The sequence below is a fragment of the Pantherophis guttatus genome, chromosome 1 (assembly GCF_059756535.1).
Source record: "Pantherophis guttatus breed Tessera chromosome 1, ASM5975653v1, whole genome shotgun sequence".
Lineage (NCBI taxonomy): Eukaryota > Metazoa > Chordata > Lepidosauria > Squamata > Colubridae > Pantherophis > Pantherophis guttatus.
This window is the reverse complement of record NC_142063.1, coordinates 28,666,344-28,690,003: the sequence shown is the minus strand read 5'-3', so window position 1 is coordinate 28,690,003 and position 23,660 is coordinate 28,666,344. Positions and strand designations below refer to the sequence as shown.

General features: G+C 37.3%; 1 protein-coding gene across 3 annotated transcripts in view; it reads left to right on the top strand.

Moving 5' to 3' along the window:
• The window catches only part of STYX (serine/threonine/tyrosine interacting protein), a 31,990-nt gene extending 9,930 nt beyond the window's left edge, over positions 1–22,060 (top strand). For all 3 annotated transcript variants that reach the window (XM_034433375.3, XM_034433377.3, XM_034433376.3), the window contains exons 4-11: positions 2,601–2,698; positions 4,544–4,604; positions 6,457–6,493; positions 7,938–7,977; positions 8,058–8,108; positions 8,664–8,736; positions 9,604–9,688; positions 21,662–22,060. In XM_034433375.3, the coding sequence (XP_034289266.1) occupies positions 2,601–2,698; positions 4,544–4,604; positions 6,457–6,493; positions 7,938–7,977; positions 8,058–8,108; positions 8,664–8,736; positions 9,604–9,688; positions 21,662–21,729 (513 nt within the window). In that variant the 3' untranslated portion in view covers positions 21,730–22,060. The remainder of the gene's footprint in view (positions 1–2,600; positions 2,699–4,543; positions 4,605–6,456; positions 6,494–7,937; positions 7,978–8,057; positions 8,109–8,663; positions 8,737–9,603; positions 9,689–21,661) is intronic.
• Positions 22,061–23,660: the final 1,600 nt, after the last annotated feature.

Sequence of the window (23,660 nt, the reverse complement as noted above, 5' to 3'; positions counted from 1 at the left end):
CCAACTCAGGTGAACGGTGTAGGACTTACAGCAGTTTGCATATGTGCCTCCCACTTGTTAAGGGACCAAAAGTAATGGGACAGAATAATAATCATAAATCAAACTTTCCCTTCTTAATACTTGGTTGCAAATCCTTTGCAGTCAATCACAGCCTGAAGTCTGGAACACATAGATATCACCAGACGCTGGGTTTCATCCCTGGTGATGCTCTGCCAGGCCTCTACTGCAACTGTCTTCAGTTCCTGCTTGTTCTTGGGGCATTTTCCCTTCAGTTTTGTCTTTAGCAAGTGAAATGCATGGTCAATGGGATTCAGGTCAGGTGATTGACTTGGCCATTGCATAACATTCCACTTCTGTCCCTTCAAAAACTCTTTGGTTGCTTTTGCAGTATGCTTTGGGTCATTGTCCATCTGCACTGTGAATGCCGTCCAATGAGTTCTGCAGCATTTGGCTGAATGTGAGCAGATAATATTGCCCAAAACACTTCAGAATTCATCCTACTGCTTTTATCAGCAGTCACATCATCAATAAATACAAGAGAACCAGTTCCATTGGCAGCCATACATGCCCACGCCATGACACTACTACCACCATGCTTCACTGATGAGGTGGTATGCTTAGGATCATGAGCAATTCCTTTCCTTCTCCATACTCTTCTCTTCCCATCACTCTGGTACAAGTTGATCTTGGTCTCATCTGTCCATAGGATCTTGTTCCAGAACTGTGAAGGCTTTGTTAGATGTTGTTTGGCAAACTAATCTAGTCTTCCTGTTTTTGAGGCTCACCAATGGTTTACATCTTGTGGTGAACCCTCTGTATTCACTCTGGTGAAATCTTCTCTTGATTGTTGACTTTGACACACATACACCTACCTCCTGGAGAGTATTCTTGATCTGGCCAACTGTTGTGAAGGGTGTTTTCTTCACCAGGGAAAGAATTCTTCGGTCATCCACCACACTTGTTTTCCATGGTCTCCCAGGTCTTTTGGTGTTGCTGAGTTCACAGGTGCGTTCCTTCTTTTTGAAAATGTTTCAAACAGTTGTTTTGGCCATGCCTAATGTTCTTGCTATCTCTCTGATGGGTTTGTTTTGTTTCTTCAGCCTAATGATGGCTTGCTTCACTGATAGTGACAGCTCTTTGGATCTCATCTTGAGAGTTGACAGCAACAGATTCCAAATGCAAATAGCACACTTGAAATGAACTCTGGGCCTTTTATCTACACATTGTAATTGGGGTAATGAGGGAATATCACACACCTGGCCATGGAACAGCTGAGAAGCCAATTGTCCCATTACTTTTGGTCCCTTAACAAGTGGGAAGCACATATACAAACTGCTGTAAGTCCTACACCGTTCACCTGAGTTGGATGTACATACCCTCAAATTAAAGCTGACAGTCTGCAGTTAACGCACATTGTGTTTGTTTCATTCCAACTCCATTGTGGTGGTGTATAGAGCCAAAGATGTTAAAATTGTGTCGATGTCCCAATATTTCTGGACCTGACTGTATTCTCTTGACAGAATTCTATCAGCCTGTGCCCTGCTTCATTTTGTACTCCAAGGCCAAACTTGCTTGTTATGCCAGTTATCTTTTGGCTTTTTACTTTAGCATTCCAATCCCCCATAATGATAAGGACATCATTTTTTTGGTGTTAATTCTATAAGGTGCTGTAGGGCTTCATAGAACTGGTCAATTTCACCCTTTTCAGCACCAGTGATTGGGGCATAGACTTGGATTACTGTGATATTGAATGGTTTGCCTTGGATTCGAATTGAGATCATTCTATCATTTTGGGGATTGTATCCCAGTATTGCTTTTCCTACTCTTTTATTGATTATGAAGGCTACTCCATTTCTTTTGAGGGATTCTTGCCTGCAGTAGTATTACCTGATGGTCATCTGAATTAAATTCACCCATTCCTGTCCATTTTAGTTTGCTGATTCCTAAGATGTCGATGTTCAGTCATTTCATCTCCTGTTTGACCACGTCCAGTTTGCCTTGATTCATGGATCTTACATTCCAGGTTCCTATGGAGAAAAAATCTTTACAGCATTGAACTTTCCTTTCACCATCAGATGCATCCACAGCTGAGTGTCCTTTTAGCTTTGGCCCAGTCGCTTCATTCTTTCTGGCGCTACTAGTACTAGCCCTAGCCCTTCCCCAGTCGCATATTGGACATCTTCCGACCTGAGGGGCTCATCTTCCGGGATCATATCTTTTTTTCCTTTTGGTACTGTCCATGGGGTTTTCATGGCAAAGATACTGGAGTGGGTTGCCGTTTCCTTCTCCAGTGGATCACATTTTGTCAGAGCTCTCTGCTGTGACCTGTCCATCTTGGGTGTCCCTGTACGGCATAGCTCATAGCTTCATTGACCTATGCAAGCCCCTTCACCACGACAAGGCAGTAATCCATGAAGGGGTCTAAATTGCTATTTTAGTGTAATCATTTTATTATTTATTAAATTTGTTGGCCATCTCGTATATAACTATTAATTACTTAATTAACTATTAGCTACTAAAATGCAGTTCTATTGTTTTAAATTTTCTTTCTGGCTTGGTATCAGCCATACATTGAATTTGTTCATAATTTCGTTTTGTAGCTACCTACACTTCAGAAACATGGGATCACTCATGTAATATGCATAAGACAAAACATTGAAGCAAACTTTATTAAACCAAACTTCCAGCAGTTATTTAGGTAAGAAAATCTTAAATAAATTCTGCTTTGAAAACAATGATCATGAAGCGTTGTACAATATGTACTTTTTAGGATAGTATACGCTATATCATTTATACACTCTTATAAGTGTCTTTATAGTTCACAGTAACTGTTACATCTTTTTCCAATACAGTAACGTGTTAATAGATAAAAGTATTGGAAAGAGATGTGTAAGATTATCTGTTTTTTTCCTTACCTAAGGTGAGAATGATACAAAGAGGAAAAATTAGATAAAATCTTGAAACGTAGTATATATTGTGGTAATGTACTTCATGTTCTATCAAATATGTCAAAAATTTTGGTTTTTTACAGTAAACATTTTTAGTTCTCATAGCTCCAAAAAGGTATCCAGGTGACTTATTCGTCTTTATTCCAAATGTTCAGATGTTTCATATGAAGTGAGTAGGTCAGTCCTATTTATAGTATTATTTTATATCTCTAGGCCAGCAGCCCACAACCTTTGGGCACCAGGGACCGATTCTCTGGAGAGGTTTTTCTGTGAACCAGAGGGCATGGTTTCATGTGCTTCCTGCATCCGGCGGATGGGGCTTCGCTTGTTTGCGTGGCCTAGTTTCTGGCATGCCGCAGCTTGGTCTATGCACCAGGGATTGGGGACCCCTGCTGTAGGGCTTCAGATTTTAGATGCAGTCATTGGAACAAATTTTGATGTCAGATTTATGAGTGAACATGAGGAATCTGTCCTTTCTTTATAACTTGATACATGGAATTTTGCTAACTTCCTAAATCAGTTGGGTTTCAGTTACTGTTCAGTTGCTTAACTCAAATATTAGCTACAGATTTCTTAGCGGTTTAATAAGAAATTTCATTCAGTAACATATACTTTTCATTACAGATGATAAAATTAATGGTAATTCTTTTACTTCATAAAGAACATTCCATAATGCTTTCTGTGTTTTTTGCAAACGTGAAGGTGGAAACTCCAACATTGCTAATAATTTTTCCTTCTGCTAGAGGCTTTGAACAATTTAAGCCACTAGTTTATAAACCATTAGCTGGACCAAATGTGCTACGCTACAAAGAATCAAACATAAATACCTGATTTATAACAATGCAGACTATAGGTAGTCCTCGACTTATGACAGTTCATTTACTGACCATTCAAAGTTACCACAACACTGGAAAAAGTCACCGTTTTTCACATGACTGCTACAGCATCGTCATGGTCACATAATTAAATTTCAGATACTTGGCAACCGACATATTTACAACAGGGTCATGTGATCACTTTTTGTAATCTGACAAGCAAAGTAAACAGGGGAAGCCAGATTCATTTAACAACCATGTTACTAATTAAACAACTGCAGTGATTCACTTAACAACTGTGGCAAGATAGGTCATAAAATGAGGCAAAAATCACTTAACCACTGTCTCACTTGGCAACAGAAAATTTTGGCTCAATTGTAGTCATAGATTGAAGACTTCCTATATTTATCTTCTATTTCCGTGTTATTTATTGGCTAACGCTAATTCCTCAAGATTTCAGGCAAACTTCTAGCAAAGACTATTTGGGGTTGGTAGGAATAAAACTTGGAGAGCTGTTTTGAAGTAATGTAGAATCGAAAAAATATTAATCCTCATTGCACTACGACTTCTCTTCTGAAATTCTCATTTAATTTTATTTTGCTCTATAGAAGTCTACGTCTACAATATTTAGCCGAGGAGAGATCATCAGAATATGCAGTGGCAGTGTAAAAAGTTTAAACTTTCTCAATGAGCTCCTTGATTTAATGTTTTATGGCTGTTTAACACTCTAGAAAATGAATGGTCCTGACTATGTACTTAACACACTTATTTTAATTGTAGGTATTTGGTCTTGGATATTGCTGATAATCCAATTGAAAATATTATAAGGTTTTTCCCAATGGTAAGTGTCCATCATCATGAGTTAAATTATGTTTTGATTTAAAGCATATGAGTTAAAGCATATGTTTTAGAACTGAGGGGATAATGCTAAAGGAGTGAACAAGTATCGATAATTGAAATGATTCAGGTAAATAAACTTCATCTTTGATTAGAGTTGCAATGACTAACCATATTACATGAAACACTGTAATGCATTGACAAGCATGGCATATTGTGACTCATAAAACATTATTTTCTTGGTAAACATAAACTTTGTTTTCCATTCTGTGAGTTACATTAATAACTCGCAGAAAATGGAGAAAATGTTGCCTTTTCAATATCATTCCTTCATATAGAACCTTTTCATACCAATAAACAAAACATCAAATATACATGGCTGTTTTATCCAAATGTAAACATTTTGTTCTGTGATTTCAATTCTCTCCTTTTAAATTTTTGTTGGTTTATTTTGTTGAATAGCAAAAAGATTAAAGTAAAATTATTCACACGTACATTTTGCAAATATAGTGGAATTTGATTTTTTTTCAATCACATACAGCCTGTAATTGATATCATTTTCAGTGGTTATTTTACTGTGAAGAAAATGATTTAGAAATGTCCAGATTTTGAGTTCCCTGATATCATTGATGTTTATTGTCCACTTCTTATTTTCAAATTGATTCTCCCTAGTAGATGATATTGTTCTGGAGCAAGCAGATCAGATTTTTTAAAAATGGAGGCAGGGGATTTTAATATGCATTAAGCATACTAGAAAATTAATCCACCCATTTTCCCTTAAACCCATGCTGAAAATTGGTAGGGAATCATACCAATGTTATTGAGCAGTTTTCCTCTGAATTTTGCTCCTGGCATCATCCAGTAGTAGAGGATGATTCCAGAGGCCGTAGAAATTGCAGAATGCTGGCCTGTATTATAACATCATGAATAATAAAAGCAAACAATTAGCAGTACTCTTAACAAGTAACAATAAACATGCTTTAAAAAGCAGACAAAATTAGAGATGTTGGTCAACTTTTAAGTCCAATTATAACAATGCTGTTTTTTCAATCTTTGTGGTCTATATTGTATTTGCATGCATAACTGAGTTAATATAAAATTGGCACATATAACAAAAACTATCACAATCATAAATCTAAATTCCATTTGGAGGAGCTTGGAAGTGCCCACAGATTTTATTGGATTCTGTGCTGATATCTCTAAGCTGCATCTCCTTTTCACTCTCTGTAGCATTACATTTAAAATAGAATTTAAAAAACAGGTGTTTGCATGATCCAGTAATTTTATCAACATGATGCAATGCAAACTGCTCCTTTTATATATGCTGCATGCATTGTCACAGTGAAGTAATGTTGCATTCAATTTCCCTCAAGCCCCCATTAATTAAATGTGTTCAGTTTTTTTTCAATTTAAGTACATCTATGTAAAGTATGTTGATCTCATCTGGTTATTGCATTTCCAACAATTTTTAGAGAATGTAGGTAATTGGAGTTCCCTACAGACTTTATTGCATTCCGTAGTAAACATTTATATGATTTTTTTAAAAACCTGAGAACTTTTTATGATAACTTAATTTATGTACTGTAGGTGAGTTTGATTATTATTGAAAATAATCATTTTAATATTTTGATAAAGCATTTGTTTTTTGTATTATGCCGTCAAGAATCATCTTAAATAAAATATAAAGATAGGCAATTGCTAACATTACATTATTTTTGTAAATAATTACATTACGTTTTGTGAATAATATTATCTTTTTGTGCAGAAGTTACTTCAATATATTATAAAACTGATTGATTGTATCAATGTAAGCGTGTTTAATAAAGTGGAAAAGGAATGGTATTTTTTTTCTTTAGACTAAGGAGTTTATTGATGGGAGTTTACAAACTGGAGGTATGTATCTTAAATTATTTGCCTGAAAATTGGACAGATTTTAGCTTCCTTTCATATTAAATATATAGAGATACAAGGTATATGAGATAAGAATACTTTGTCATAGAATCGCCATTATTATTTATAGGCTTATATTATGTTTTCTCTTTTTACAACTTTGATAACTTTCCGATACCTAGAATAGTCCCGTCCCCCCCCCCCCAATCAAGGACTTTAGGGAACAAATTGTTTCTTGCCATTATATAAGGGTGCATTAACTTTTCTGTCATGATGCCTTAGAGCAAAGATGGGCATTGCATGAACTGCACCGGGCCCTCCCCACCCACATATGCGCCCTGCCCATTTGTAGCCCCATGGTATTGTTGAATTTTAGTGACACAATGGATGCTTTGTGGTAATACAGCCTGTTCCCCCCTCCCCCTGCCCTTTATGTTTGTGCATGGATGTTTTCTTGGATGGCAGATGTCTCCAATTTCTATCTTGACATTAGGTTAGACGGCACAATATTAGTCTTTCAAAGAAGGCATGTTTCTGTAAGGATAGGAATATGACCTAATGTTCTTATTTCCATTTTTAACCTGCCCTTCCCACAGTAAAATTGATAGCCGTGCCCTTTTTAGTAGTGTCACTGGATGCTCTCCTCCAGTTCTCTAGAAAGGCTGAGTTGTTTTCCCCAGTGATTTAATATTTGCCAATCTTTGCCTTAGAGGCTAATTTGAACAGATGACTACGTGACACAATCCTGTAGCCTTCTGTTACCAATCAAAGAGAATAACGTTTCTTAGCCTAGAAGTCTGCATCTAGCTTAAAATGTATGGTATTACTGCTGACATTTAGTTGATCTTGATTTGTGACTTGGATCAGGGTTTTTCAAGCTGTGTCCATGGAATCCTATAAGAATGTGATGGGGTTCCATGGGAGATTAAGGGTCATTGGAATGCAGCTGGGATGTCCATAGCAATTTTTCAAAAGCATAGTGAAATGAACCAATCTTGTTTTTCCTATGAAAAAAACTATGGCTGCAATTTTGCAGATCAAGAGTTTCTGGGTTTTTTTAATGAACAGATTCTGTCTCTGAAAAAAGTAACAGTAACAGTGCTTTCTGTATCCAAGCAGAGGCCATGTTTATGCTTCCCTTCTACTTGCAGCTACAGGGCAAGTGGCAGCTGGAAGCAAGTGTTCATTTTGTCACAAACGGGGTAAATAAACAACTTGCTACTATTTCACAAATAGATTTGCCAAGCAGATTTCCCACTTGCCATGCTAATCTTACTGAGGGATGGGGGTTGCAATTTCCAATAATTCTTTGATATTATGTTTAACCTTAGTAAACCCTCTTGTGAATCTTACAGATAAGTGGTACTGTGTACTGTAAAGTAAATAATATAATACAAGAGGAGGAAATGCTATATAGCCAGTGTAAAGTAACTTTCTTCATTCTCAGGAAAAGTTCTTGTGCATGGGAACGCAGGGATTTCTAGAAGGTAACAAAAATTCACATTTAAAAAAAACATTGATAAGGCATGACCAACATATCTTACCTTGTTTATTTGTCTGTTTTCAGTGCTGCCTTAGTTATTGCATATATTATGGAAACATTTGGTGTGAAGTACAGGTAAGAACATTTACTAAATAGCCTGTTGAATTTCAGGATAGGGGATTTGTAAAATAATTAGATGTTTTTAACTATCTTTAAAGCAAATTCTTAGATTCTTCACAGAAATTATTCCCCTTTTTTAAATTCAAGTTTTGTGAACTTTGTTTAAACCATGTTTGTTTTAATACATTATACCACCAATATTGCTTTTAAATGTCACATACCAGATATAGCACAAAACAAAATGCTATTTATTTATATTTGGCATTTTAAAGCAGCAGTAAATTTGCCCAAGATATGTCATTATATTATATATTTATTAGGAATTTCATATGCAATTTCTATATAAAGAATATTTTTGGAAGTTAAGTATGAAAGTCTGATACATGTTGGACACATTCCTTATTGCAAATATAGGCTTGGCTAACACTTGCACAGAGATTCTAATATATTCTAAGGTCCAACAGTGGAGATAAGAATAAACAGCAAATAAAACAATTAAAATTAAGGAAAATATTAAGTAAATCAGGAACCAAATGAAATGGACATGAATGGATAATTTCTTTTTTCTAGGGATGCATTTACATATGTGCAAGAAAGAAGGTTTTGTATTAATCCCAATGCTGGATTTGTTCATCAACTTCAGGTAAAAATATATGTGCTGGTTGATAATGTAGATTTTATTACTAATTCTGTAGGTAGTAATACCTAATTGTCTGAAATGTATTGATGTTCTGATTTGAAAGAAAAGTATTCATCTTTTTTGGATGTTGGTTATATTTTCCATTGTAGCGGGTTATTTTTATTCAAATATACTTAGTCATTGAATTTTGGTTTTTTGAATGTGAATGTGAAATTTAAAATACTGAAATGTTTGAAAATGTGAGTGGATAAGCTTAGCCAAATATGTAAACTGTATATTACTTAAATATTAAAAGGAGTTTTATGATCGTTAATAGAATTTCTAAAATATATGGCAGAGGTAGTTAAGATTCTGGAGCAACCATCAATGAGTTGTCATCTTCAATGACTGCAGGTGTTCTTTAAAGAAACACCTTTAAAAGAATGAAAGTTGTGGTTTAAAGAAAACCACAGCTTTCATTCTTTTAATCCCATGTTCAAATACTGACTCAGGTTCAGGTAGCATATTGGTGATTGCTTGAGCTGTGTGTTATCTATGTATGTGCAATCAGCTTTTACTTGCCTACTTGTTCTCCTTTCACTGAAATATTCCGGTAAAGAGATACAGAAGGCCAAGTCTTCCTCCAGAGAAGAAGTTACAGTGATTTTTTTTTCTAAGTCTCGATTTAATTTAATCAAGTGGAAATAAATTGCTTATCTCCCTTCTCTCATCCAAATCTGTTTCTCAGTTTCCTGAAATATGTCAGTTTCCCTGAATTATAATATTTATATGCTCTTGTTGGTTTTTCCATTGGTTGCTTTTTGTCTTAAGGTCTTGACACAGAGTGATTCCTGCGAGTTTTGTATAATTCTTCAAGTCTTCTTGTTTTAGGAATACGAAGCCATCTATCTAGCAAAGTTAACTATCCAGATGATGTCACCTCGGCAGCTGGAGCGATCACTCTCAGTTACTACAGGTGAGATCTTAATACAGGTGTACAGCTATAGCTATAACTTTTCATATAGGCTGAATGTTCTTAGGATATTCACTGTTAATTTATGGGGGAATTACCTTCCAGAAACATAAAGGTGATGTGACAGTGATTAAACATAAAGGGCTATAGCTATAACTTTTCATATAGGCTGAATGTTCTTAGGATATTCACTTGCTTTTCTACTGTTGCTGCATCTGCAGATAGCCACCTAACAACATTGTTCAAAGTAATTGGACCTATTGGGAAAACAAGCTGGATCAGTAGAAGTAGACTTAAGTCATCTGTACTGTTATCTCTACCATCTGTGAATTAGATTCCTACCTTACCTAGTTGCTGGAAGCACCCAAATTGGTATTTTTGAGGGAAGAGGGTGGTGCCTCCTTCCTTGATCAAGACAGCAGTGTGTTCCCTCCTCAATAAAACAATTCTAAATCTAGCTAGCCCTCAACTGTAACTGTCAGCTTATCCCACATATTGCATTGTAAGCCACCAAGAGTAATTTTAGATAGAGATGGGCAGCATATAATAAAAAAATTAAAATAAAATAAATATTCCCTTTCTAGGGAGAGTGGTTGATGAATTAGTTTATCTGGACCTTTCTTACCCTGATTTTGGAATTGAGTCTGTAGAGATTCTGAAGTCATCCAGGTCATGGTTGTCCCAAAGGTGCTTTTTCAGGAGGCAACTGGACTTGTTTTTTCTTTGAAGACATTTTGCTTCTCATCCAAAAAGCTTCTTCAGTTCTGACAGGATAGTGAGGAATGGAAGGGTTTATATTCCTTGCAGACAGCTGGTCATTTGCATCCTTTTAGCTGGTCGTTGAAGCACTTGGAGGTTTATCTGTGCCCTTTGGAACCGAGTGTTGGACTGAAAGTACCGTGTTTCCCCAAAACTAGGACATGTCCCGAAAATAAGGCCAAGCCTGACTTTTGGGGTGGGTGTAAATATACGCCCTCCCCTGAAAATAAGCCCTACAGCAAGCATGGCCGTTTTTGCCATGGATTGCAGCCACTTCTGCAGCAGGAAGCCAAGTGATGCGCCCCATGTGCCTTGTGGCTGTCACTGCATTTTTGTATTTGTCAGCTGGGCTCCCATTCTAAGCTTTACGGTAGATGCAGAGCTTCTTATCTCAGAAGCCACTGCGCATGTCCACATTCCTTCTTCCACATTCTTTCACTTTCTTCTAACTTTCTTTGTTCGCCTGCTAAGAGGTACGGCAGGAACGCTGCCAAGATGTAATTAATTAGCTAGTAAGACTGTTTTTACTTCTTTATAATAAAATGTGTTTATTAGAATATATCTCGGGTTTATTTTCTTAAGTATACTTCAAGGGAAAAGCCTCGATCCATTCTCTAATCAAGGTGCAATTATCCAAAAGCAGAATGGGATTAATTGCCACCCTGACAGTGGCGGCCTTCCGAAGGATACTGTACAGCAGCTATCCACAATTTTTTTACCCTTCCTTCATCCCAACCATACTGGGCCACGTGGGTCAGGACAAAATAAGGGTTAACAAATTGTGGATAGCTGCTACTGTGGTACCCTTCGGAAGGCCAGCGCGAGGCGTGGGTCTCCTGCTGCAGAGGTGACTGTGCCCGAGGAGCATTTTTGGGAGAGAAGGCAAAGGGGAAGCGATCCCTTGCAAACTCCCGCCCTGCTCCTGCCTCTCCGCTGGGTGACTCCCAGCAGCACCAGACGCCCAAAGTCCATGCCCGCCTGGCTCCCTTTTCCACAATGCCCGGCTCTTTATTGAGGGGGGTGGGGGAGAAGCGAGATGCATGGAGCAAGACAGGGCTCGCTCTTCTTGCCGTCTCTTCTCCCCCTCGCCAGGCATGGGAGGGCTTCCTGTCCCTGCCCCAACTGGATAAAATTTGGGGATGATAAGTGGGGAGGGGGGGGGCTGGGGAGAGGTGAAATGTGTCTTACCTGCCTTGTAGCTCTGTCGCATGTCTTGTCATTGCCTGCAGGCAAACACGTAGGGTAAAAGAAACCTCGCGAGTTCAAATTTCTCGAACACAGTACAACACAGCAGAAGCCATGAGGTGGCCACACTTGCTGTCTCCTGCACCTCCAAAATAATAAGACACCCCCGCCCCCGAGATAATAAGGCCAAGCCCTTATTTCGGGGTTCAAAAAAATATAAGACAGGGTCTTATTTTCGGGGAAACACGGTATGTTGTTGGCTCTTGTTAGTGACCTTTGGCAGGATTGGGATGACTATGGCTCCTCTGATTCTGTTGGACTTTTCAGCGTCCTTTAATACCAATTGCCCATGGTATTTTGGGTTGGGAGTGGGAGTGGGTCTTTCTGAGTGGTCATTTCCAATAAGTGATGATGAGTGGGGAGAAACTAAGCCCCTTGTAGCTTCATTGAGACCCTGAAAGACTCTGTTGTGTCTGTTTAACATTTACATGAAGCAACTAGGAAAGGTCATATGCTCGAATAAGGTGAGCTATCTTAGGTATGCTGATGATCCTTCATTATATAGAGAGCCAATTTGGTGTAGTGATTAAGATGTTTGCCTACAAACCAGGAAATGAGTTCTAGTCCCAGTTTAGACATGAAAGCCAGCGGGATGATTTTGGGCCAGTTTCTATCTCTCATCCCAACCCATTTCATAGGGTTGTGAAAATGAGGAGGAAGGAGTATTATGTTTGCTGCCTTGAGTTATTTATAAAGTAATAAAGGTGGGATAAAAGAAGTCTAATAAATGAAAATGAAATAAATGAAGCTTATCTTCAGTCTGGGCCAGATGGTGATCAAATGCCTAGAGACTGTTATATGTGGATGAGAAGAAAAAAGCTTAGACTGAATTCTACTAAAACACATGGCAACAGACTTTGAAGTAAATTCAGTCAACAGATCAACTATAAATAGGTTTGCATTTTCCCAAAGAAAGCTGGCCTGCCTGCAAGTTGGAGGTCTTTGCATGAAGCTGGTTGCTTCAAAGAAAAAATGGAAGCCACAGCCAAGTTGGGTCTTGCACAGTTACATATTATCTGCCAGTTTTAGTGTTTCCTGGATCAGGAAGCACTTGCCACCACATGCTGGATTATTGCAATGCATTTTGCAGGGGGCTGCCCTTGAAGACCGTCCAAAAGCTTTAACAGATGTAACAAGCACAACCTGGGTAGTTATGGACACCTGGGGATTCACCTCTGTAACACTACTATAGGTAGTACTTACTTACCAATCTTCATTCAGCATACAAAGTTTAAAGGTGCTGAACAAGGATTACATGAGGCCAGTCTGCATTATATGATTCAAACTCTTGACAAACGCTCACATTTACAGTGATATGCTAACATGCTTCTGAAGAAGGCACAGAAGAGTCTGTACTTCCTGAGAATGCTCAGGAAGATAAATCTATCTCAGCATCTACTTCTGTCCTACTATCGCAGCACCATTGAGAGTGTCCTGACATACAGCATTCTTCCATGGTATGGAAGCAGCTCTGTAGCGGACATAAAAGCTCTACAGAGAATTTTTTTTTTAATTAAAAAGTTTTAACAAGTATTACAGCAATTTTTCCCATCCCTCCTCCCCCTCCTTCCCTCCAACCCCCCACCCCCACCCACCCTGGACTTCCCAGAGCAAAAACAGGGTATAGCATAACAAACATAAGCTAAAATAAGCTAACTTTCTGTAGTCCCCAAACTCCCTCTTGCTCTTTAACTCCCCTTTCAACTAACAAAATATAATTCAAAAAGAAAATATTGGCTTCATTCATAAGCTATTTGAAACTTTTTAGTCCGATATTTGTTTTGAATATAGTCAATCCATCTTCTCCATTCTGATATATATCTTTCGTTTGAATGGTCCTTCAAATACGCTGAGATTTTAGTCATCTCTGCTAAATTCACTACTTTTAGTGTCCATTCTTCAATAGTAGGCAAGTCTTCCTTCTTCCAATACTGCGCCACCAAGAGTCTGGCTGCTGTTATTAAATTTAAAATCAACTTAGTCTCTGTAACAGTACAATCTGTAATTATACCTAACAAAAAGAACTGTGGAGTAAATTTTATCATCTTTTTGAGAATATTTTGGATAATCCACCATATTTTTATCCAAAATGCCTTTTTTACATGTCCACCATATATGATAATACGTGGCATCATCACATTTGCATCTCCAACACTTAGGTTGCAAACTTGGATACATACAGGTTAGTTTTTTGGGATCTAGATGCCATCTATAAAACATTTTATAAAAATTTTCTCTTCGGTTTTGGGCTTGCATAAACTTTACATTTCTAACCCATATTTTTCCCCACTTTTCCATCATTATTGGTTCTTCAATATTTTGTGCCCACTTTATCATACAGTCCTTAACTAACTCAGTTTCTGAATCTATTTCTACCAATGCATTATACAATCTTTTTATATGCATTTGACTTTGATCTCTAATCTGTTTTACCAAATTCTCCTCATTCTGAAAAATACCTATTTTCTGATCTTCTCTCCATCTAGCTTGCAACTGTACATATTGAAACCATGTTTGAATTATCCTTTCTTCTCTTAGTTGATTCAAAGATTTTAATTGTAGTATACCTCCTTCCTTATTAAGAAGCTTTTTATAAGTAATCATATCGTGTTTTTGCTCTACACTTATATTCTCTATCGGATGTCTGGGTATTGCCCACATTGGTAACTTATAGTTTAATTTATACTGATACTTTTTCCAGACACGCAATAAAGCATTCCTTAATATGTGACTTTTATAAGCCTTATCCACTTTCTTATCATATAATAAATAAGCATGCCAACTGTAAACCAAATCATATCCCTCAATATTCAATATTCTTTCTTCTGTTAAGTTCATCCAGTCACTGATTGCTGACAGAGCAGCTGCCTCATACTATAGTCTTAGGTTGGGCATTTTGAGATCTCCTCTTTCACATATATCCTGCATTATTTTTTGTTTTATTCTCGGTCTCTTCCCTGCCCAGACAAAATTATTAATACCCTTCTGCCATATCTTCAAATTCTCATCTTTTTAAAGTATTGGTATCATTTGAAAAAGAAACAAAAACCTAGGCAAAACATTCATTTTTACTGCTGCTATTCTTCCTAACAAGGATAATTGTAATTTTTTCCAGTTTTCCATCTCTCTCTGTATTTTTTGCCACAACGGATCATAATTATGCTTAAATAATTTCGCATTTGATGTCATAATATAGACCCCTAAATACTTAACTTTTTTTACAATTTCAAATCCTGTTAGTCTTTCTAATTCATCTTTTTGATTTATAGTCATATTTTTAGTTATCTTTGTTTTCCCTGCATTTATTTTAAATCCAGATACTTGTCCATATTGATTAATTATGTCCATTAAACCTACAACCAACTGTAATGGTTGAGTTAAAGTAACAACCAAGTCGTCTGCGAATGCTCGTAATCTGTAGTCATACTGCCTAATTTTAATTCCATTTATTTTGTCCGACCCACGTATCTTACTTAACAGAAATTCCAAGGTCAAGATAAACAATAATGGAGACAAAGGACATCCTTGTCTCGTTCCTTTTTCTATATTAAAGGTATCTGTTAAACTACCATTAATTATTATTTGCGCTGTTTGTTTCTGATATATTGCATTAATAGATTGTGTAAAATATTTTCCAAACTGCATCTTTTCTATTATTTTCAATAAGAATTGCCAGTTCAATCGATCAAATGCTTTCTCCGCATCAAGAAATATCAGCACCGCGGGGATTTGGTTGTTCTTCCCCAAATACTCCAATAGGTTAACAACTTGCCTTACATTACTCCTCATTTGTCTACCATTTATAAAACCAGTTTGATCATTATGAATCATTTGTTGCATGACTGTCATTAACCTATTTGCTAGTATTTTAGCAAAAATCTTGTAATCTGTATTTAAAAGTGATATGGGCCTATAATTTTTTGGCTGAGTGTGGTCTTGCTCCTCCTTTGGAATCAGAGAAATATAAGCTGTCCTCCAGGATGGGGGTACAACTCCTCCCAATTGTATGTTGGTAAATAATTCTTTGAGTGGTCCCACCATTTCTGACTGCAAGTGTTTATAATAAGCAGCTGTCAAACCATCCGTCCCAGGAGCTTTACCCACTTTCAACTGCTTAATTGCATAATCTCAGAAGTTATTGGTTGATTTAGACCCTCCCTTTGCTCTTTTGTAATTGTAGGAATATTCTCTTTCTGTAAGTATCTATATCTATACTTTGAATTTTATCACTAGCATACAACCTCGCATAAAATTCTAAAAATGCTTTTTTAATCATATTTTGCTGATAAACCTCTTTACCTTTATATTCTACTTTCTCTATGGTCCGTGATTTTTGTTTTTTCCTTAACAAATATGCTAACCATCTCCCTGGTTTATTAGCATTGCAAAAAGTATTATGTTTAGCATATTGCAAATTAGTTGCGACCTGATCTTCCATTAACATATTAAATTGCCCTCGCAGTAAGTTAATTGCCTCTTTTATTTTCTTGTCTGCTGGGTTCAATATCAAAGCTTGTTCTTTTTTTTTAATTTCCTCTTCTAAGTCCTTCCTTTTTTTTTCCTGTTTACGTCTATGTTTATTATTCAAATATATCAAAATACCTCTCATATATGCTTTACTTGCATCCCAAACCATTTCCATAGATGTACCCTTATGCATTTTTATAATGAAAAATTCTCTCATAAATTTTTTACATTCTTTTACATTTTCCTCATATCTAAACAGATTTTCATTTAACCTCCAAGACCTCTTAGATCCCATTCCATACTCTAATTCCATCCAAACTGAACTATGATCCGTTAAAACTCTTGGGCAGATCTTCGTCTTCTTCACCCTAGAAAAAAGATCATTAGTAATTAATATAAAATCAATCCTAGAGAAAGATTGATGTCTATCAGAAAAAAAGGTAAAGTCTCTCAACTCCATATCATCCATCATTTCAAAAAACGATTTTGGCAATCTTGAACGCGTTGAGATATTCTGCAAGAGCCCCTTCTTATTTTTTTTAGTGTCCAAAACTCCATTCCAATCGCCCAGTAAGATACATGATTTATAATCCCATTGTAATAACTTGGAATGTAAAAGCTTATAAAATTTTTCCTGTTGTTGGTTCGGTGCATAGACTCCAATTAAAAGTATTTTTTCTCCTTTTATTAAAAGTTCAATTGCTATAAATCTTCCTTGATCATCTGCTTCAATTAATTTAGCAATTAAATCTTTTTTTTAGGTATATAACTATACCATTCTTCTTCTCAGGAGCAGATGCAACGAAATGTATACCTAACCTTGCATTTATTAAATATTTTTGATCTTTACTTCTAATATGAGTCTCTTGTAAACAAATTACATCATTTTTAAAGTATTTCAAATAATGAAATATTTTTCTCCTCTTTTGTGGTGAATTTAGGCCATTAACATTCCAAGTCAAAAATCTAGTTGCCATTCTTGGCCCCCTGAAGCTTTTGGAGCATCTGCTGGAAATCTCCATGCATTTTACTTTTTGGCCTTGCTCCTCCCACTGCTTCTGTATTTGTAGTGTCTTGAATCATCTGAAGTTGCTGCACTCTTAATTCTTCTTGATGCTTGGCTGCCGCTCAGGTCTGTCTTTGATCCTTAGGTTCTTCTATCTCCAAGACTTGAACAGTAGTCGAAAGTTGTATTAATTCTTCTTGAGTAATCAAAGCTCCCTTTTGGGCCTGTGCCAACATTTCTTCCTTCTCCCCTTTTCCTGCCCCCTCTGCTTCCGTCTTCCTTCTGGCTTCTGGGGGCTGTGGGCATCCAGCCTTTAGTACATTGGTTTAAAAATCTCTTGCCTTCCACACTGAGTTAAGACGATATCTTTCTCCTGAATAGTTCACCACTAGTCCAGCTGGAACTTCCCATCTGTACTGTATCTGACGGTTTCTCAGTTCTTCCACCAGAAAGGCATAATCCCTTCTGGTTCTCAACATTTTGGGGGGGATCTCTTTCAGTATTAAAACCTCCTGCCCCTGCACTTGAAGTTTATTTTTAAAAGTGACTTGTAGGATTTCATTGCGTATTCTCCTTGTTGTAAAATAGACTACAATGTCTCTTGGTAAATGTTTCTGTCTGGCAACCCATGAATTGACACAATAAATTTTGTCAATTTGCCATTCAAGATTTGCTTTTTGATCTCCCATTATCTGTGCAAATGCTTCTGAAAAGATCTCTCTCAAATTCTCTTATTTTCTTTGAGGCCTCTTATTCTCAAAGCAAATTCCATATCTCTATATTGTATCATTATCACCTCAGCCTCTGCTCTTTCCATCTTATCCTGGACCTCCACCATTTTATTTTCCAAGTTCTCATTAGACTGCTTAATTTCTTCCATTTTTTCATCTACTGCTTCAATATGGCCTGCCAGACCTTAAACTGCCATGATAATATCTTCTCTAATTTCTTGATTTCGCTTTTGAATAATCTCTTTAATTTGAACTATCTCCTCAGCAATATCTCGAATTTTATCCTCAAACACTGAAGTAATTTTTTTTTCTGTAACAGAGGCTTGTGTTTTAAGGGCTTCCTGCAACATTTCAAGTGTTAATATTGTTGGTTCCGTTGGAACAGAGAGATTGCAATTTGGATGTTTGAGCTGGCGAGGTCCCAGCACTTTTGGGGACAATAGTCTTTACTTGTTTTGAAGCCATTTTAGTTTCCAATTTGAATTTATTTAGCAGCCAGAACAACAAATCCACCAAATCCAAAAATTCCCAGTCTTTAAATAATATCAATCCTTTTTTTTGAAAAATCACTGCTGTAGTCTTTTAGCCTTAAATCTTTTTTTTTTTTTTTTGAAGCAAAAATCTCTAATTTGGAACAGGGGCTACCAGCGCTAAACGAAACTTTCCTCTTTAACTTTCGCTTTCATGCCCCATTAAAGCTCAATCGTCAGCTTGGTTTCACTTTCTCCCCTTAATGAGTCAGAAGGAAGTTATACACATTTGGAGTTAAAAGTTCAGTACTTGCAAATCTGATCTCTCCTGAGTTTGCTCAGCCTGCTTCCGAATGATGTTTATTCCAAGCATTGTTTGCAGGGGTGGTCGCAGCGTCTTCTTCCGCTCAAAGCAGAAATGTCCCGGATCCGGAGCTCTGTTGGGCTTCCAGGGAGCTCTCACCCTTCAAGCCCCAGAATTGTTCCTGGGGCTCCTTGGGGAGCTCTACCTATGCCCGTCTGCTCTCTTCCTCCCCTTTTCCCAGGGAGAAAGTTTTCAAGCCGCTAGACAGCTGATTTGCGCTGTTCTAGCGGCTTTACGAGATCGCGGGGCTGGCGCTCACAAAAGGAGCGTCTTCGGCCCCTGCGGTGCCACTGGAAGTCCCACTTCTACAGAGAATTATTAAAACTGCCCAGAATATCATCGGACTCCAGCTACCAGTCCTGGACGACATCTTTGAATCTCGCTGTTTGAGAAAGTTGCATAACATTCTCAGATACTCTTCCCATCCTGCTTACCATCTTTTTAGACTGTTGCCTTCTGGCAGAAGATGCTGAACAATTAAAACTCGGACCACACGTTTCCTGAATAGTTTTTATCCCAGAGCTATAATTGCACTCAACAATGAACTAAAGGGCCACCATCAGTGAGCTGTTGGACAGCATTACTTGGTCTGTTGTGTGGATGTTTGGGTGGTTTAGGGGTGGGGAATTGTGGGTGGGAGTGTGTTTGGGGATTGTTATGTGTGTCGGACCTGGTCTTTGGGTGTTAAGTGAATTTCGTTGTATAGATATACTGTGTATACAAGTACAATAATAACATTATTATTATTATTATTATTATTATTATTATTATTATTATTTATGATATGATTGTGATTTGTGACCTTCTCCACTGGCTTATCGCAAGCCAGATAAATGGAGAAGCTGGCAGGGAAGGTTGTAAGTCACTCTCATAAGTCACTTCTGCTGCTTTTCCTCCCAAGGAGCTCCTGGGCAGCAGAGTGAGTGCAGGTCTCTGACAGGCAGATGACTGCCTACCTGGCTGTATTCATGCCAGTGTCTACCATTTGGCCTTCCTGTGTTCATGCCATCCACCCTCCAGGAGCACTTCCTGCACTCAAGGCATGCCACCCATTCCTGGCCTTCCTATACTTGCAATGCACTGTCCACCCAGCCTTCCTGTGCTTGCATCACAGCCTTCCCCACTCTCATGCCAGCGTGTTTGCAAGCCACCTAAGGAATGGTTTATTATGACTGGGACTTGCAAGTCAAGAAGTTGCAAGTCACGTGAGGCCCTTAAAGATCCATGGTAGTCATTTAACAATAGCAACAGTGATTACTGGGACTGCCATTGCTAAGCAATGTGATCACATGGTATTACACTTACAATTGCATTGCATAGTGATGGAAATTCTGGTCCCAATTGCTGATATTATGAGGAAAACTGTACTTTGGAAGCCACAATGGCTGCCAGTTAGCTTCTGGATGCAGTTCAAATTGCTGGTTGTCACCTTAATAAATCTTCATGGCTTGGATATCACTAGGACTATCTTCTTAAGATTGACTCTGCCTTTCCCATAATACTGTGAACCATTCAGTGTCTTCAGAAATGGGGCAGCATGTGAATTCTAGTTATAACAGTTGCCACAGACATATTTAAAACAAAAAAGCAAAGAAAAAAATAAAGGAAAAAGTGGTTTATGATATGAATTAAGGTAACACTTCACTAAAGAGACTTTCTGATTGAGGTTCTGAGACGTCTGGGGGAGAGAAATGACTTTCAAAGAGGAGAGAGATGTACCTTATTTTTTGGAGTATATATTAGTTTTGGAAACTAATCAAGGAGAGAAGCAATTTAGAAATAAGGAGAAATTTCTTGACAGTTAGAACAATTAATAAGTGGAACAACTTGCCTGCAGAAGCTGTGGATGTTCCAACACTGGAAATTTTTAAGAAGATGTTATTATTATTATTATTATTATTATTTATTCAAATTTATATACCGCCCTACTCCCGGGGGATTCAGGGTGGTGAACAGCCAAGATAAAATACAGATAATACAAACATTAAAAGTCCATTAAAATTATTAAATATTTTGGCCGAAAACAAATTTAAAACACCCAATTTGTAAAACAGATTAAACGATTTAAAAATTTAAAAGGGAGAGTTAGGCCAGGCCAGCCTGCTGAGATAAAAATGTTTTGAGAGCATGACGAAACGTGCGCAGATCCAGGATCCTCCGTATCTCCGGGGGGAGCTCGTTCCAGATGATAAGTGCCCCCACAGAGAAGGCTCTCCCCCTGGGGGCCGCCAGTCGACACTGTTTGGCCAACAGCACCCTGAGAAGCCCCTCTCTATGGGAGCGTACTGGTCGGTGAGAGGCTATTGGTAGCAGAAGGCGGTCTCGTAAATACCCCAGTCGGATGCCATGGAGCGCTCTAAAGGTGGTAGCCAAAACATTGAAGCGCACCCGGAAGACCACCGGGAGCCAGTGCAGCTCACGCAGGAGGGGGGTCACATGGGAACGCCACGCCGCTCCCATAACCACCCGCATGGCCACATTCTGGACCAGCTGAAGCCTCCGGGTGCTCCTCAAGGGGAGCCCCATGTAGAGAGCATTGCAGTAGTCCAGGCGGGAAGTAACAAGAGCATGAGTGACCGTATTTAATGAGTCCCGATCCAGAAAGGGACGGAACTGGCGAATCAGGCGGACTTGATAAATGTTGGATAAACATTTGTCTGAAGTGGTGTAGGGTTTCCTGCCTGGGCAGGAGGTTGGACTAGAAGACTTCGAAGGGCCCTTCCAACTTGTTATTCTATTCTATTCTATGTATGCTCAACATGGATATTTTTATATAAAATTGTTTCACATTTTAAGAATAAATTCTTAAGGAATTTTTAATGTGCCAGATAAAATAAAATACTTAAAATGTCTGATTCTTATTAAACTATTTTTTTTCTTAGAAAACATCTTTCTTACTGCCTAATCTCTTGAATTTTACTGCCTGCTTCATAGGAAGTTTGAAACGAACACATGAAGAGGAGGAAGAAAGCAGTGTACAAGCAGCAGCTCAGAATGGTTGACAGCTGAAGATACCTGGACTTGATTGTTGGGAGTTTTATAGCAGCTTCTAATCTTGGCAAGATGAACAACCAGATATGAATTTAAAAATGGAAGATGATTCTAACTTCCTTATGCAAACCTGTTCCTTCAGTAGCATACAAGGCAACATTTTTAAGGTATTAGATTCCTTGATTGACTAGAAGGCACTGATTGTTTTATTGTTTTTTTTTTTACACTTTATAGTTTTACCCTTACCCCAAAGTTTTTGACTTGCAAAGAGGTATTATTGCAATAATGCACTTTTCATACTTGAAATTTATTTGTATTGATAAAATTATTACTTAAGCAAAACATGTGTTGGGAGATTATTATTTATATCATTTTATGTAATTTATAAAAAGAGTAAAAAGAAAAAAATACTTAAATTAACAATGGGTTGTATTTTCCATTTTCTAAATTTGGGCCTTCAGGCAGAAGAAAATAGATTAAACTGCTATGATTATCTTGAAATAAAAATAGTAGGGATTATTATCACTGATATATTAAAATAGAAAATGAATATTTTCCTTCAAATGAAGAAAACTTATTTTTGTCTACACTTGGCTTCCAGACAAAAGGCAAGACTAAGACAATTTTTCTAGTTGGAATCGACAAAATATTCAAGCAGGCAAATATCGATATATAATCATTGACCCTTCAAGCTAGACATAATCAGTTATCTATATCTTGTTTTCAGTATTTCATTCGGTTTTTCATCCCTAATATCTCAGGGTCATTATTCTTGTTGCTAGTGAAATAACCTTCAAAATTCGCTTGATGAATGCCAAACTGCAAAGATCTGAATCAAGTAATCAACAATATTTTTAGATACAATTGAAAGCAGTGAGCTTTTAGAAAAAACATCTGATGTCTGTTAATTTACACTTTGATTCCATACAACCTTCAAGGAGATCAATGGAGCATATATCTATATCCATTCAGCCCAAACCGAAATCTTTAGATGTACTGTTTGAACTTTTAAAAAGGCTAGTATTGCTTTTCTTTTTCTTTCTGTTTAGCAAATAAGTTGCAGAAATTTGCAAGAATGCTTCCCATTTTCTTTCATTACCCAAAATCACTTATCAAAGTCTTACTAAATTTCAAGGACTGATTGTATGTATGCCCTTTCCTTCAGTGCTATTGTAATTTCAAACAGTCATTGAAAGAAAGGTTGTAACTTGTGGACTATCTGTATTATAAAATGACAATGATTGACATGTCATTTCAACAAATTACCATTGGCAATTTCAATTTTCATCTTCATAAGAATATTTTGGGAGACTTTCATATATATTTTAGTACATGTGACAATCATGTGACAACAAAGACAAGTTAAATGTCTTTGTTGTGATGAGTAATAGGTTCATGTGTTGATACCTAAAGAAAAACCAGCTTTACCCAATTTGGAATAATATACCCAGGTTTCGGAAGCATTTTATTTTAATCAGAATTTGAAACACTGATTATTCTGCTTAGGATGGGGATGGTTGATGGAATATGTGCTTATTCATCCAATAACAGCAGAATTTAGAAAAGCATAAAATAGCTGTAAAAATATACTTTGGAGAAAATCCTTGTATCTGACTAATTAAACAGCACTTGTAGACAGCTCAAAATAAATTGATATTCTTGGCAGGTGGAAATACACACACACACACACACACCAAATGTACCTTTTTCTTCTTTGATATGTGAAACTGAATCAGCAATTTTCATAAGACAATGAACTCATGTTTAGTTGTACAGTTCAATTTATGATTCATCACAGACAATGCTGCTTCTACCCTGTTTTCCCCAAAATAAGACATCCCCTGATAATAAGCCCAATCGTGCTTTTGAGCGCATGGCAATAAGGCCAAGCATTTATTTCGGGGATCAAAAAAATATAAGACAGGGTTTTATTTTCGGGGAA